This window comes from Nanorana parkeri, unplaced genomic scaffold, assembly GCF_000935625.1.
Source record: "Nanorana parkeri isolate BGI_ZX_2015 unplaced genomic scaffold, ASM93562v1 scaffold1354, whole genome shotgun sequence".
Taxonomy (NCBI): Eukaryota; Metazoa; Chordata; class Amphibia; order Anura; family Dicroglossidae; genus Nanorana; species Nanorana parkeri.
The window spans coordinates 168,784-182,086 of record NW_017307622.1 but is presented as its reverse complement, the minus strand read 5'-3'; the positions used below and the strand labels follow the sequence as shown (position 1 = coordinate 182,086).

The 13,303-nt window shown below is 49.5% G+C and overlaps 1 protein-coding gene across 1 annotated transcript in view; it reads right to left on the bottom strand.

The window, feature by feature from the left end:
• Positions 1–13,303, bottom strand: part of SPAG17 (sperm associated antigen 17) — a 92,090-nt gene that overhangs the window by 23,227 nt on the left and 55,560 nt on the right. The window contains exons 25-38 of the mRNA XM_018569550.1: positions 13,153–13,272; positions 12,919–13,032; positions 12,578–12,783; positions 11,878–12,004; positions 10,698–10,876; positions 9,376–9,556; positions 8,601–8,821; positions 8,314–8,455; positions 7,030–7,184; positions 6,128–6,313; positions 2,677–2,819; positions 2,450–2,580; positions 1,499–1,626; positions 1,230–1,412 (exon numbers count right to left, since the gene is read on the bottom strand). Coding sequence (XP_018425052.1) covers positions 1,230–1,412; positions 1,499–1,626; positions 2,450–2,580; positions 2,677–2,819; positions 6,128–6,313; positions 7,030–7,184; positions 8,314–8,455; positions 8,601–8,821; positions 9,376–9,556; positions 10,698–10,876; positions 11,878–12,004; positions 12,578–12,783; positions 12,919–13,032; positions 13,153–13,272 — 2,216 coding nt within the window. The remainder of the gene's footprint in view (positions 1–1,229; positions 1,413–1,498; positions 1,627–2,449; positions 2,581–2,676; positions 2,820–6,127; positions 6,314–7,029; positions 7,185–8,313; positions 8,456–8,600; positions 8,822–9,375; positions 9,557–10,697; positions 10,877–11,877; positions 12,005–12,577; positions 12,784–12,918; positions 13,033–13,152; positions 13,273–13,303) is intronic.

Sequence of the window (13,303 nt, the reverse complement as noted above, 5' to 3'; positions counted from 1 at the left end):
GGCTTCAGAGCAGCCCTCCCTCACAGAGGAGTGTTCCACCTGAGACAGATAAGAAATGGCTCTGCATGTTCACACAACCGAGATGTCTGTATGCTCTTCATATGTATATGCAGGGCCGGATTCCCGGCCTCGCGGGGCGGCACTGAGCAGAGGGGCGGCACAGGTTTGAAGTCACCCGACGCCCGGTACATGGAGTTCCGGGCGCAGGGCGGTAATTTATTTTCTACATTTAGCTTTGCACAAGCAGGGCTAAATGTAGAATAAGAGAAATCACTTGTAATTAGACTGCCGGTCGTCCTCCCCCCTCCCCCTGCACCTACCTCTCTCCATGCTGCGTCCTCCCGGCTCCGTCCTTGGGATGTAGAGCGGTAAGCAGAGCGGCAGGGTTAAAAGTAACCCTACCGCTCCGTGTACACGGGGAGAGGGTAAAGCTGTGCTTGTCACAGGAGTTGTCACAGGAGTTCCAGCACAGCGCTGTGCTAGAACTCCTGTATTGGAGGTGACAGGTTCAATAAAGAGAACCTGTCACCTCCAAATGCTATCACACAGTGATTTGTTAGCTCCTGTGTGATAGCAATAAAGTTAGGTGAAAAAAAAATTGATAAAAAAACAATTACATAATTAAAAATAAGTTACAAAAATTAAGTAAAAAATAATAAGTAATAATATTTACATTCAAAAATAAAGTAATAAAAAAAACAAGAAATAGTAAGAAAAATATAAAAAAATAATTATAAATAAAAAATAATAAGATAAAAAATGATTAAAAAAATAAAAAAGTAAAAGATGACAAGATGAATAAAAATGTAAAAAGTAACAAAATAAATAAAAAAATTAAAAAGTGATGAAAAAGTAAACAAAAAAAAAAAGAAACAAAAAAAAAATTCAAACCAACCCTGCCATCTGGTTGGCATTCTCCTCGGCGGGGGGGCGGGGGGTCATTGCCAAACCCGGCCTTGGGGCGGCAGGGTAGGTAAATCCGGTCCTGTGTATATGCTTTTGTTCTAGATGTTATGTTCATTGTATATTTTAAGGGTTTCTAGGGAATCTACAGTCTGGTAAAAGCTCTATCTATCTATTGTATCTATCTATCTATTGTATCTATCTATCTATTGTATCTATCTATCTATCTATCTATCTATCTACATGCACACGCCGGGCTCCCCCTCTGGTCCCTTACCTGCACCCCCTTATTCTGGGGGTGATATAGTAAACAATTTGGGAATTACCTTCAGAGACAGCTCCAACTTTTCCCGCACCTCCATGTTGATGGGTTCGTACTGGCGGAGTTGACGGATCCTCAGAACATCGGGACACTTGAGTATCGGAGGACGGACTTTTGCCACCTCTCTGTCGCCGATGCGGAGTCCTTTCCATACACCAACCCCTAGCGGAGGTCCGGGAGTCTTCCTCTGAGAATAAACATCAGTCAATGAGTAGGATCCATGGAGACCAATGATCCCCGTCTGATAATTCTCTTCTCCCCACGTGCACATACCTCGAAAGAGGGGAAGGTGTCCCACTTTCTGGAGAGGAGGTTGGGGGGAACAATGCTGTTTAACTCTTTCTTCATCGTCCACGGGGAGGTCTGTGAAAACGGCTGCAGGACCGTGATGGTCTGAACACCTGAGAACCATGATGTGTGCATTACATCAGCCAGACAATCTAATAGTAATAAGACTGTTATATATTGCTGACCCGATGGAGGCCAGTATGGGAGTGCTGCCTTCACCTCCCAATCGACGGCCCTGTATGTGGGTGTTTCCACCCCCCCGAAAACGCCACTGGGGCCCAGGCCCCCCTGCTACTGCCTGTACCTCCCAATTGGCGGCCCTGTATGTGGGTGTTTCCACCCCCCAGAAACGCCACTGGGGCCCATGCCCCCCCCCCCCCGCTATTTGTGACCCTCTATCAGCGACCCTGATCATGGTTATCCCCCTTTTTCTTTGGCATATTTAAGATTTCTTGCTCATTTTGTCTAGGGGAGTAATACTTACCTTAATCTTCGGTCCTGACAGAGTCAGTATTCAGGTATCCATCCCTCCAGTGCAAGTATGTGGATGGACCCCCCAATGTCACCATGGACAGTGCAGGACCAATGGTGGCAACCAGCCCTCTATTGTCCATGATGACATTGGTAAGGGTGGTGGTCACATGTTTTTTATGGGTGAATTGTGAACTATTATACTCTTCTTAGACTCTTTCATCTTATGGTCTCTCCAAGTCAGTAAGCTAGACTGAAAACCTCTTACACTTGATTGGTGGAACAAGCACGGGAATCGTGGCACCTCTCAAACCTTCTCTTCCTGGAACATCAGCTAAGCCAACTGCAGTCTGTATTTACTGGTTAAACTCGTTAGGAGAGGATTGGAAACATGTATAGTGGAGTCATAGGCACGAGCTACTGCCCCCCCATTTCAGATGTAGTATTTGGTATGGCCTCGCCCACCTGGCACCTCCTGGGTTGGCTCTCGCAAGACAGCCATTGCTGGCTCACAATAACAGGAAGCCAGATAATCCTCCACTTCCCGATTCCGGAGAAGTTCGCTGCCGGAGCCATCTTCGTGGACAATGAAGAATCTATGTGGAGAGGTGAGGGGAGATGACATCAGTAGAATCAGAATAAAATGATTTATGACATTACAATGGATGGGAGTGCAGAACGTTTCACCGTACCTGGGTGCGTGCAAGTCAAACGTCTCCACTTGAAGCTGCGGTAATGTAGGTGGAGCGTTATCAATCTTCTCCTCCTCCTCCTCCTCCTCCTCTCCGGCTTCCCCTGCAGCGATAACCACCGACGTACTGCCGTCCACATTCACCTACAGCAATGATGCATTTCATTACATGATCTGCCCCTTATCCCAACCTACTGCTCACTCATATGGGTCAGCTAGTACCAATAGTGTGGATGCATTGATTGCTGGTGCCGTATACAGAGGAGGGGGGTGGGGGAGGGTTTTTTATGGGTTATTAATGGAAAAAGAAAAAAAAAAAACAGCATAAAAAATGTATAAACAAGTTTTTTCCTTTTTCTTTATTCTGTGCTATTTGCTCCCAGTGATTATACCACACATGGGGCTCTGTGCACAAATCTAGCTCATTGGGTTCAACAACAGAGTTCAGGATTCAACCAGGAGTGTCAGCTCAGCAACCAATCAGGAGTCAGCTCGCATGATCGGCATCAGCTTTAAATGGTGACTTAGCCCCCCATTGCTGTAACTCCAAAGACCCCTGTGACTCCAGAGCACCCTGTGTGACCCCTCTGACTCCAGAGCACCCTGAGCTTCCTCTGTGACCCCTCTGACTCCAGAGTACCCTGAGCATCCCGTGTGACCCCTGTGACTGCAGAGCACCCTGCATTACCCCTATGACTCCAGAGCACTAGCACCCTGTGTGACCCCAGAGCCCCCTGAGCATCCTGTGTGACCCCTGTGACTCCAGAGCACCCTGAGCTTCCTGTGTGACCCCTGCGACTCCAGAGCACCCTGAGCTTCCTGTGTGACTCCTGTGACTCCAAAGCACCCTGAGCTTCCTGTGTGACCCCTTTGACTCCAAAGCACCCTGAGCTTCCTGTGTGACTCCTGTGACTCCAGAGCACCCTCTGTGACCCCTGTGACTCCAGAGCACCCTGAGCTTCCTGTGACCCCTTTGACTCCAGAGCACCCTAAACTTTCTGTGTGACTCCTGTGACTCCAGAGCACCCAGAGCTTGCTGTGTGACTCCTTTGACTCCAGAGTACCCTGAGCTTCCTGTGTGACCCCTCTGACTCCAGAGTACCCTGAGCATCCCGTGTGACCCCTGTGACTGCAGAGCACCCTGCATTACCCCTATGACTCCAGAGCACCCTGAGCATCCTGTGTGACTCCAGAGCACCCTGAGCATCCTGTGTGACCCCTGCGACTCCAGAGCACCCTGAGCTTCCTGTGTGACCCCACCAACTCCAGAGCACCCTGAGCTTCCTGTGACCCCTTTGACTCCAGAGCACCCTAAACTTTCTGTGTGACTCCTGTGACTCCAGAGCACCCAGAGCTTGCTGTGTGACTCCTTTGACTCCAGAGTACCCTGAGCATCCTGTGTGACTCCTGTGACTCCAGAGCACCCTCTGTGACCCCTGTGACTCCAGAGCACCCTGAGCTTCCTGTGACCCCTTTGACTCCAGAGAACCCTAAACTTCCTGTGTGACTCCTGTGACTCCAGAGCACCCTAAACTTCCTGTGTGACTCCTGTGACTCCAGAGGACCCAGAGCTTCCTGCGTGACCCCTGTGACTCCAAAGCACCCAGAGCTTCCTGTGTGACCCCTGTGACTTCAGAGCACCCTGAGCTTCTGGTGACTCCAGAGCGCCCTGAGCATTCTGTGCCACCAGGAGACCCCTGTGTCACAAACTGAGATCAGGCCTGGAGTCTAGTAGCTGAAACAGCAGGCAAGTTTGAAGTACACACAGGCCAGGTTCGGTACACAAGCAGACGGTAGCATTGCAGCATTGTAATCAAGCCGAAGTCAGAAGCCAAAAGTATCAAGGTTCATGTGGAGAGCAATAAGCGTAGTCAGTGAATCGGCAGCCAAGGTTTAGTATGTAGGTAGACGTATAGAGGATGCAGTTTAACAGGAACAACAGGAAGCAAGATATTGGCAGGAGCACAATAATCTGGCAAACAGGAAGTGCAGAGGCGTGGTTTAAATAAGAAATCCAAGGGAGGAGCAAGGAGTAGAGAGTTCATAAGAAAACTGGTTGACCTGGTGACCCCTGTGACTCCAATACACAAGGCTGTAGATCACAAGGCTGACTGAACAGAATTAGATAACCTCTGGCAGGTGAAACAGTTCCCATATGTGTGTTTTGATTGTGCATTTAGCAGCTTGCTTGGCATTTAAGTGATCAAGCGAAGGGATTTCTATATAAAAACTGCTGCTATATATCTTCCCTAACAAGTGGAAGCACCTGAAACATGTCAGAAGCGTAACATATTTCAGTGTTGGAGATGGCCCTGGGAGATGGATATACACTGTATTGCCAAAAGTATTGGGACGCCTTTACACGCACATGAACTTTAATGGCATCCCAGTCTTAGTCTGTAGGGTTCAGTATTGGGTTGGCTCCGCCCTTTCCCGCTATAACAGCTCCGCCTCTTCTGGGAAGGCGTCCACAAGGTTTAGGAATGTGTCTATGGGAATGTTGGACCATTTGTGAGGTCAGGTACTGATGTTGGGGGAGGGGCTCGCAGTCTCCGCCTCTAATTCATCCCAAAGGTGTTCTGTGGGGTTGAGGTCAGGACTCTGTGCGGCCAGTCACGTTCCTCCCCCCCAAACTCCCCCATCCATGTCTTTATGGACCTTGCTTAGTGCACTGGTGCGCAGTCATGTTGGAACAGGAAGGGGCCGTCCCCAAACTCCTCCCACAAAGTTGGGAGCATGAAATTGTCCAAAATGTCTTGGGTGTGCTGATGCCTTAAGAGTTCCCTTCACTGGAACTAAGGGGCGGAGCCCAACACCTGAAAAACAACCCCCCCATAATCCCCCCTCCCCCAAACTTTACACTTGGCACAATGCAGTCAGGCAAGTACCGTTCCCCTGGCAACCACCAAACCCAGACACGCCCATCAGATTGCCAGACAGAGAAGCGTGATTGGTCACTCCAGAGAACACGCCTCCTCTTCTCTAGAGTCCAGTGGCGGCGTGCGTTACATCCCACGCTTTGCATTGCACTTGGTGATGTGCGGCTTGGATGCAGCTGCTCGGCCATGGAAACCCGTTCCATGAAGATCTCTACGCAGCTGTTGTTGCGCCAATCTGAAGGCCGCATGGAGTTTGGAGGTCTGTAGCTATTGGATCTGCAGACAGTTGGCGACTTCTGCGCACTGTGCGCTTCAGCATGCGCTGACCCCGCTCTGTCATGTGACGTGGCCGACCACTTCCTGGCTGGGTTGCTGTTGTTCCCAGTTGCTTCCACTTTGTTATAATCCCAGTAACAGGTGACCGCGGAAAATTTAGTAGCCGGGAAATGTCACGGAACACCTGAACCCAATGATTCATACTTTTCACAATACAGTGTATATATAATACAGAACCCGTCACTTCCCAGCAATCATAAAGCAAAAAACGACAGAGAAAGCTTCAGCCGGCGTTACCTGAAATAGGTTCCCCTCCGGGTCCATCACCTCGCAGATCACGTTCTGAGTGTGAGACAGGATGTAGGTGGCCGGGGGCAGAGCGTCAGCCTTGGGGGAAGTTTGCGGAGAGGGGCGCGTCCGCGGGCAGTAGTCGGCACAGCCCTCGCGGTTTATAGACAGGCAGCCGGAGTTCGGTGGAAACACCTAATGAACGCGGACAGAGAATGTATATAGTCCATTAGTAGACTGTATCACTGTGATCTCTGGTGATATAATATAACAGGCCGGGGGACAAAGGGAAGTAAAGTCAGCTCATGCCAAGAAACAAGATTGTATTAAAAAGTAGAAATGGCGATTGTTTATAACACACGGTGCACAGAGCACACAAAGGGGGTCTACTTATAAACAAATTGCAGAGTCATTCACCCTGTGAAACTTTCTGAACATTCTTAGATACATTTTCTTTTCAGGTCGAATGTATGTAACGTAATACTCTATTTTGGCCACTGGATGGAGCCAATTATTTCCTATGCTCCTCAGCGCCACCTAGTGGGCATACTGCAGTATTACACCACATACATTTAACCTGAAAAGCAAATTTGATAAATGTTTATTTTTGCATCTATTTGCACAGAACAAACATTCAGAAAGATTTGCCGGGTAAATGGCTCTGGGTTTATAAATAGACCAAGAGATGTCGTGCAGTTAAAACTTTACGTAGAGGGGCAGATGCTGCCACTGCCGGAAGAGACCAGCTCTGACGCTATGCAGCATTGAATCATAATGTGATTTCTTTTTGCACCGTCAGCGGCCCTCTGGAAATCTGATTTACTTACATTGAGCCAAGCTGGACCAACCTAAGTATCCAGAGAAGATTCCTGGAGTTCCGCTGAGAAATGTAGTGTCCTTGTGTCCCTCACCTGATATTCCGCCTGCGGCTTGGCCAGGATCTCCGTGCCGTCACCGGATACAGCGTAGCAGGTGTGTTCCTCACAGTTCAGAATGACGGTGACGAATTCAGGATTCTCCACCCGAATGAACTTCACTCTCTTTGTGATGCTCTGCGGCACCTCCCCTGAGGAACGAGACACAGAGGGTGATGCTGGAGACAAGTCATAAGACAGCCGGGAACACCGAGACCCCAGAAAGATAATCATACGGGAAACATCATACATGATGAAATGATACACCTCATACCGAGAGATGGATTCCTCAAGCTGCAATAACACTTCAAGTGTCCTTGACCTGGTGGTAAAATCATCCAAATACCAGTGCTGAGATGCTGGGACCTCCAGAAGACTCACCTCAACCTCATCAAGTACTTGGCTCAAGCGTCAGCTGATCCCTGTGAAAGTTGTATATAGGGCCTTGACTTCTACCCAAGTCAAAGATAAGCCCTGCCCCCTTAGGATACTAAGCCCCACCCCTATCCTTCAAATGTCAGAGCCTCTACTGCCCCCTGAAGTTCTGGCTTCTCATTGGTAAATGCCAGTGGCCTGTGCTAAGTGCCAGTCCACCGTATGTCTTATGGGGAGAAAAGGGGGGGGGGCAGGGGCGTCCCGAGGCCAGTTGTCACCAGGAGCGGAGAACGGGTGACACCTCGCCGTGACATCATTGTGCATACACGTGACATCATCGCGCATGCGCGGTCATCTAATTGACACCTCCCGGCGGCCATCTTACTGATGGACGCCGGCAGAGAGAGGAGGAGACGTTTAACCCAAGCAAGATGAGGTATGCCGCCGGGTCCCCTCCTCACCCCTGACACTGGCGGGCTCTCGGTCCTTGACCAAGTGCCCGACTTTTTAGAGGGGGTGACACCAAAATGACTGTCAGTCATTTTGGTGCCACCTCCAATGGTGTCACCTGGGTGCGGGCCGCGCCCCCCGCTCCCCCTTGTGACGCCACTGGGGGGGGGGGGGGACAGCAAATATATACTAGTTTTAATGTTGTATTAAATATTATTTTCAAGTATAAGTTCTGATAATGACCTAAAATGTGTCTCCTGCACGATACAGGAGACTCAACTCACAAAAATAGATTCCCATGTAATAAAATAAATATTCAGCCAATGAGATTTGAACACTGCAGTCACATGACTGAGAACAAATCCTGGTGTTAAAGCTTTGTGAATCGATTCTCTGGTCTCTGGATGTATACCGTGGGGGAGGGGTGTTCTATTGGGTGCCCCTGGGAATAATTACCGGTCTCTTCGTGGTCTCCTGGAAGGGGGATGTCTACGTTCTGGTAGAAGGTGGTGATTCTCGTTCCATCCACGTGTTCCACAATGGTGGTCCCATCTGTGCTCACCACCATCACCACCCCGTCTTCCCGTGTCGTCACCACCTGCAACATGGGTGACATGTCTGTTAACCTGCTCCATCAAATGCATATAGATCTAAGCGAAGCCTGTGACAGTCTCATATTTCAGGCAAGGAAGGGAGGTGATCCCGCCAAACCTTCTGTACTCAGGGTTAGGGTAGTGACTTACCGACCCATTCACAGGGTCTGTAGCTTTGAAAGTCTGCAGAGGTCTCAGGTCCAGCCTCTCGGAGCCCCGCGTTCCTATCTGATCCCCGTACGGGGTGGTGGTGATCCACGTTCCGGGCTGTACTGTTGGCCTTGGGGGTGTGGCTGGCAGCGGCTCTGGGGGTGGGGCCTCCGCTGGCTCCGGCTTAGCTGTTGGTGGCACCAATTTTGGCCCACCTTTCCCTGTAAACAACAAGGTGAGTGAACTTAAAGGACCGGTCCTCCTGAAATGATATTTTAGGTATTAATTGAGCGTGGCGGGCTGAGGAACCAACCGGCTTCTTTATTTCTTAAGGATTCCAGCAGTAAGAGCCCTCTGCCATCTCTCTGTCACCCACTCTGGGTTTGTTCCCACCAAAAATGGGGAGATCCCACCAATCAAGTCCACAGGTGATACAATAAACTGAAGCAGAACTCTGGGCAGCACTCATAGGATTCCCTCTGACAATGCCCTCATCTGTTTTTCTTTCCAGAAGGGGAGCATTGGGGTCTTTGGTTCTAATTGTGGCATGTTCTCCCTGTACTTGTGTGGATTTCCTCCCACACTCCAAAGACAAGCTGCTAGGTTAATTGGCTACATTGGATCTAGTACGTGGGTGTGATATAGGGACCTTGGATTGTAAGCTCTTTGTGGACAGGGACTGATGTGACTGTATGGGATGTAAAGTGCTGCGTAGATTGGCGGCACTTTAGGACTTCCCCCAGCATGTTGAGTATGATTTCAGTCTACAGTCTACCTCTCTTTTGCTCGGGAACGGACTCTGCCTTCTGGTCTTTGGATTCTAGTGTAGATCCAGCAGAAGGCGGCGCTGGCTCTGAACCCACAGTGGGGGTGTCAGACTTCGGCACAGGCTGACACGGAACAGTGACGGGACCTGAATCCGGACTTCTGCTCACTGATCCACCCGGAAACAGAACCTGGAACAGAAATGATCAGAAAATTCCAGATGGCAACTGGATAAGAAAGTGTCCAATGGATACATCTACGTTCTATACTGCAACAACGCATGACAAATCGGCCTACGCAAAGCCTTCACCTCTTCCTTCCCGCCCCACATCCAACCAATGTCCAAATCTTACCACCTTCACTGCCATAACATTTCCAAAATACGTTCCTTTGGAACCACTGACACCAACAAGATACTAACTCACTCTTTTGTTCCTCTCACCTCGACTATTGCAACTCCCTCCATTGTCGTACCTCTTCGCAGAGGTCCCCTTCAGTCTACCACGAATGCTACTCCCAGACTGATCCACCTTACCAACCACTTAGCGTCCACCATTCCACTCTGCCAATCCTTCCACTGGCTTCCATCTCCCCCACACTCCCAATCCCTCCATTGGCTTCCATCTCCCCCTCTCTGCCAATCCTTCCACTTGCCAATCCCTCCACTGGCTTTCATCTCCTACCCCTCTCTGCCAATCCGTCCACTGGCTTCCATCCCCCACCCCTTTCTGTCAACCCCTCCCCTGGTTTCAATGCTGTACCCCTCTCTGCCAATCCCTCCACCACCCCTCTCTGCCAATCCCTCCACTGGCTTTTATTCCCCACCCCCGTCTGCCAATCCCTCCACTGGCATCCATCCCCCACACCTCTCTGCCAATCCCTTTACTGACTTCCGTCCCCAGCCAATCCCTCCACGTGCTTCAATCCCCTGCCCCCCCTCTGCTAATCCCTCCACTGTCTTCCATTCCCCCGCCCATACAAATCCACCTACAACTCTGCCCCCGGCTACATCACCAACCTCGTCTCTAAATATCACCCAAACTGTCCTCTCTGCTCCTCACAAGACTCTCTAGCTCCCTTGTCACCTCTTTCCATGCTCCTTTCCAGGACTTCTCCAGATTCCTCCCATCCTCTGGAACTCTCTACTCCAATCTGTCCAGCTATCTCCTACTCTTTCCACCTTTAGGAGATTTCGGACAACTCATCTTATCAGGGAACCCTATCCCACCTCTACCTAACAACTAAGCTTTTACCTTCTCCATCAACTCATCCCAACCACAGTTATTACCTTCTTAACGGTCTGGTGACAGGGTCTCATTAAGGCTGCATTACCTCTGTGGAGCCATCCAGCATACTCTTCACCACAGCGCCCTCTGGTGTAACAATGCGGCTCATCTCAGAGATTCCGGGGGTCTTCCTCCCTTTGTACAGCTGGGCGTTCCTCACTCTTATGGGGTAAGTTTGTCTGACGAGAAGTGGTTGAGCTGTTGCCCCATCTGTGGCGGTCGCACCTGAAAGGAGGTTTTATTAATACAGATAGAATGACAGCACTCCGGTATAGATTTGGGACACCCCAAGTCCAGGTCAGGCAACAGAGACAGAGCAGTGCTCCAAAACTGCGGCTTCACCTACCACATAATAAGGGGTGTACATAGAACACAAAGGGGGATTTATGGGGATGAGGGGTGTGCATAGAACACACAGGGGGATTTATGGTAATGAGGGGTGTACATAGAACACACGGGGGAATTTATGGTAATGAGGGGTGTACATAGAACACACGGGGGGATTTATGGCAATGAGGGGTGTACATAGAACACAAAGGGGGATTTATGGGGATGAGGGGTGTACATAGAACACACAGCGGGATTTATGGTAATGAGGGGTGTACATAGAACACACAGAGGGATTTATGGGGATGAGAGGTGTACATAGACCACATAGGGGGATTTATGGTAATGAGAGGTGTACATAGACCACATAGGGGGATTTATGGTAATGAGGGGTGTACATAGAACACACGGGGGGGTTTATGGTAATGAGGGGTGTACATAGAACACAAAGGGGGATTTATGGTAATGAGGGGTGTACATAGAACACAAAGAGGGATTTATGGTAATGAGGGGTGTACATAGAGCACACAGGGGGATTTATGGTGATGAGGGGTGTACATAGAACACACAGGGGGATTTATGGTAATGAGGGGTGTACATAGAACACACGGGGGGATTTATAGTAATAAGGGGTGTACATAGAACACACGGGGGGATTTATGGTAATGACGGGTGTACATAGAAAACACGGGGGGATTTATAGTAATAAGGGGTGTACATAGAAAACACGGGGGGATTTATAGTAATAAGGGGTGTACATAGAAAACACGGGGGGATTTATGGGGATGAGGGGTGTACATAGAACACACAGGGGGATTTATGGGGATGAGGGGTGTACATAGCACACAAATAATACAATATATCATGAATTGCAGGAATGCTTTCATAATATAGCTGACCTTCTGTGTCATCTCTCTGGAAAGTCACAAGAAGACCATTGGGGTAGGAGACATTCAGGCTCTGGAAGGCGGGGACAGCAGGTGCAGGTTTAGGGGGCGGAGTCATGGGAGGCAAAACAGGCACCACCTGTACAGATTAAATAAATTATAGATTAATACCAATCTACACTGAGCACCTGTACATCATGTGATCATTCAAAGCCAATGTAGAGAAAGCTTTCAGTGTTTTGATGTCATGTGATCATGCTGAGCCAATGTAGAGAAACCTTGCCGTGTGGTGATATCATGAGATCATTCAGAGCCAATGTAGAGAAAGCTAGCATTGTGGTGACATCATGTGATCATTCAGAGCCAATGTAGAGAAAGCTAGCAGTGTGGTGACATCATGTGATCATTCAGAGCCAATGTAGAGAAAGCTTGCAGTGTGGTGACATCATGTGATCATTCAGAGCCAATGTAGAGAAAGCTTGCAGTGTTTTGAGGTCATGTGATCATTCAGAGCCAATGTAGAGAAAGCTTGCAGTGTTTTGATGTCATGTGATCACTCAGAGCCAATGTAGAGAAAGTTTCCGAGCACAGTAAGCATGATCCTGCCATTACATAGGCTGTTGTCCTGTGACATAATATAAATCGCATTACTTCCCCACTATACTCCCATGCAGAGATGACACATGCGTTCCGAGGTGAACTCCTCACTTACAGGGACCTCTGGTGTTCGCGGGGTCTCCTCCACTGCCGGGCCCTGCGGTGTCTTCACTCGCGCAGCTCTCGGTGATTTATTGCGGGGGGATTTTCGTCCCTTGCCGGATGGGGTGGGCGGAGGTTGGGCAGGTGGAGAGGGGGTGATGCTGGGAGTGTGAACAGACGGGAAGGTCAGCATCTCCTCCAGCTCTGGATCCTTCTCCTCTATGAAGAGAGTAATAGGAAGCCATTTAGGGTGGAGTGCTGTGATAGACGGATCAATACCAATTATCGGTCCCATTATTAGCACTGAGTGACAACCGATAATCACAATCTGACGCCACACAATATGTCACTCACCCGTTCCTCTGCCGGAGGCGCCATAGTGGCTCACAGACAACTGTATCCCGCTCTGCAGTGTGGCGGAGAATGATCCAAACTCACTGACGCTTCTCGCCTTGGAGGCGGGCTTTCCTGCGGAGAGAGAGTCATGTGACAATTTCCCCAGAGTACAGCCTGAGCCGAATGTTTAGCGGCTCTCTGTCACATGACATACAGAGGAGGAAGAGGACGTCATGTCTGCCCTTCACTCACCACTCTGGTCCGTCTGCAGAGCGTCGTCTGGTTTCTCAGGGGTGGTTCTCTTCGGGTTCATAATGTGAACCAGGAACTTGTGTCCATCCTTCAGCAGCTTCACTTTCACAAAGGAGGAGCCTTATAGGAAGACAACAACAAAGGTTGGACT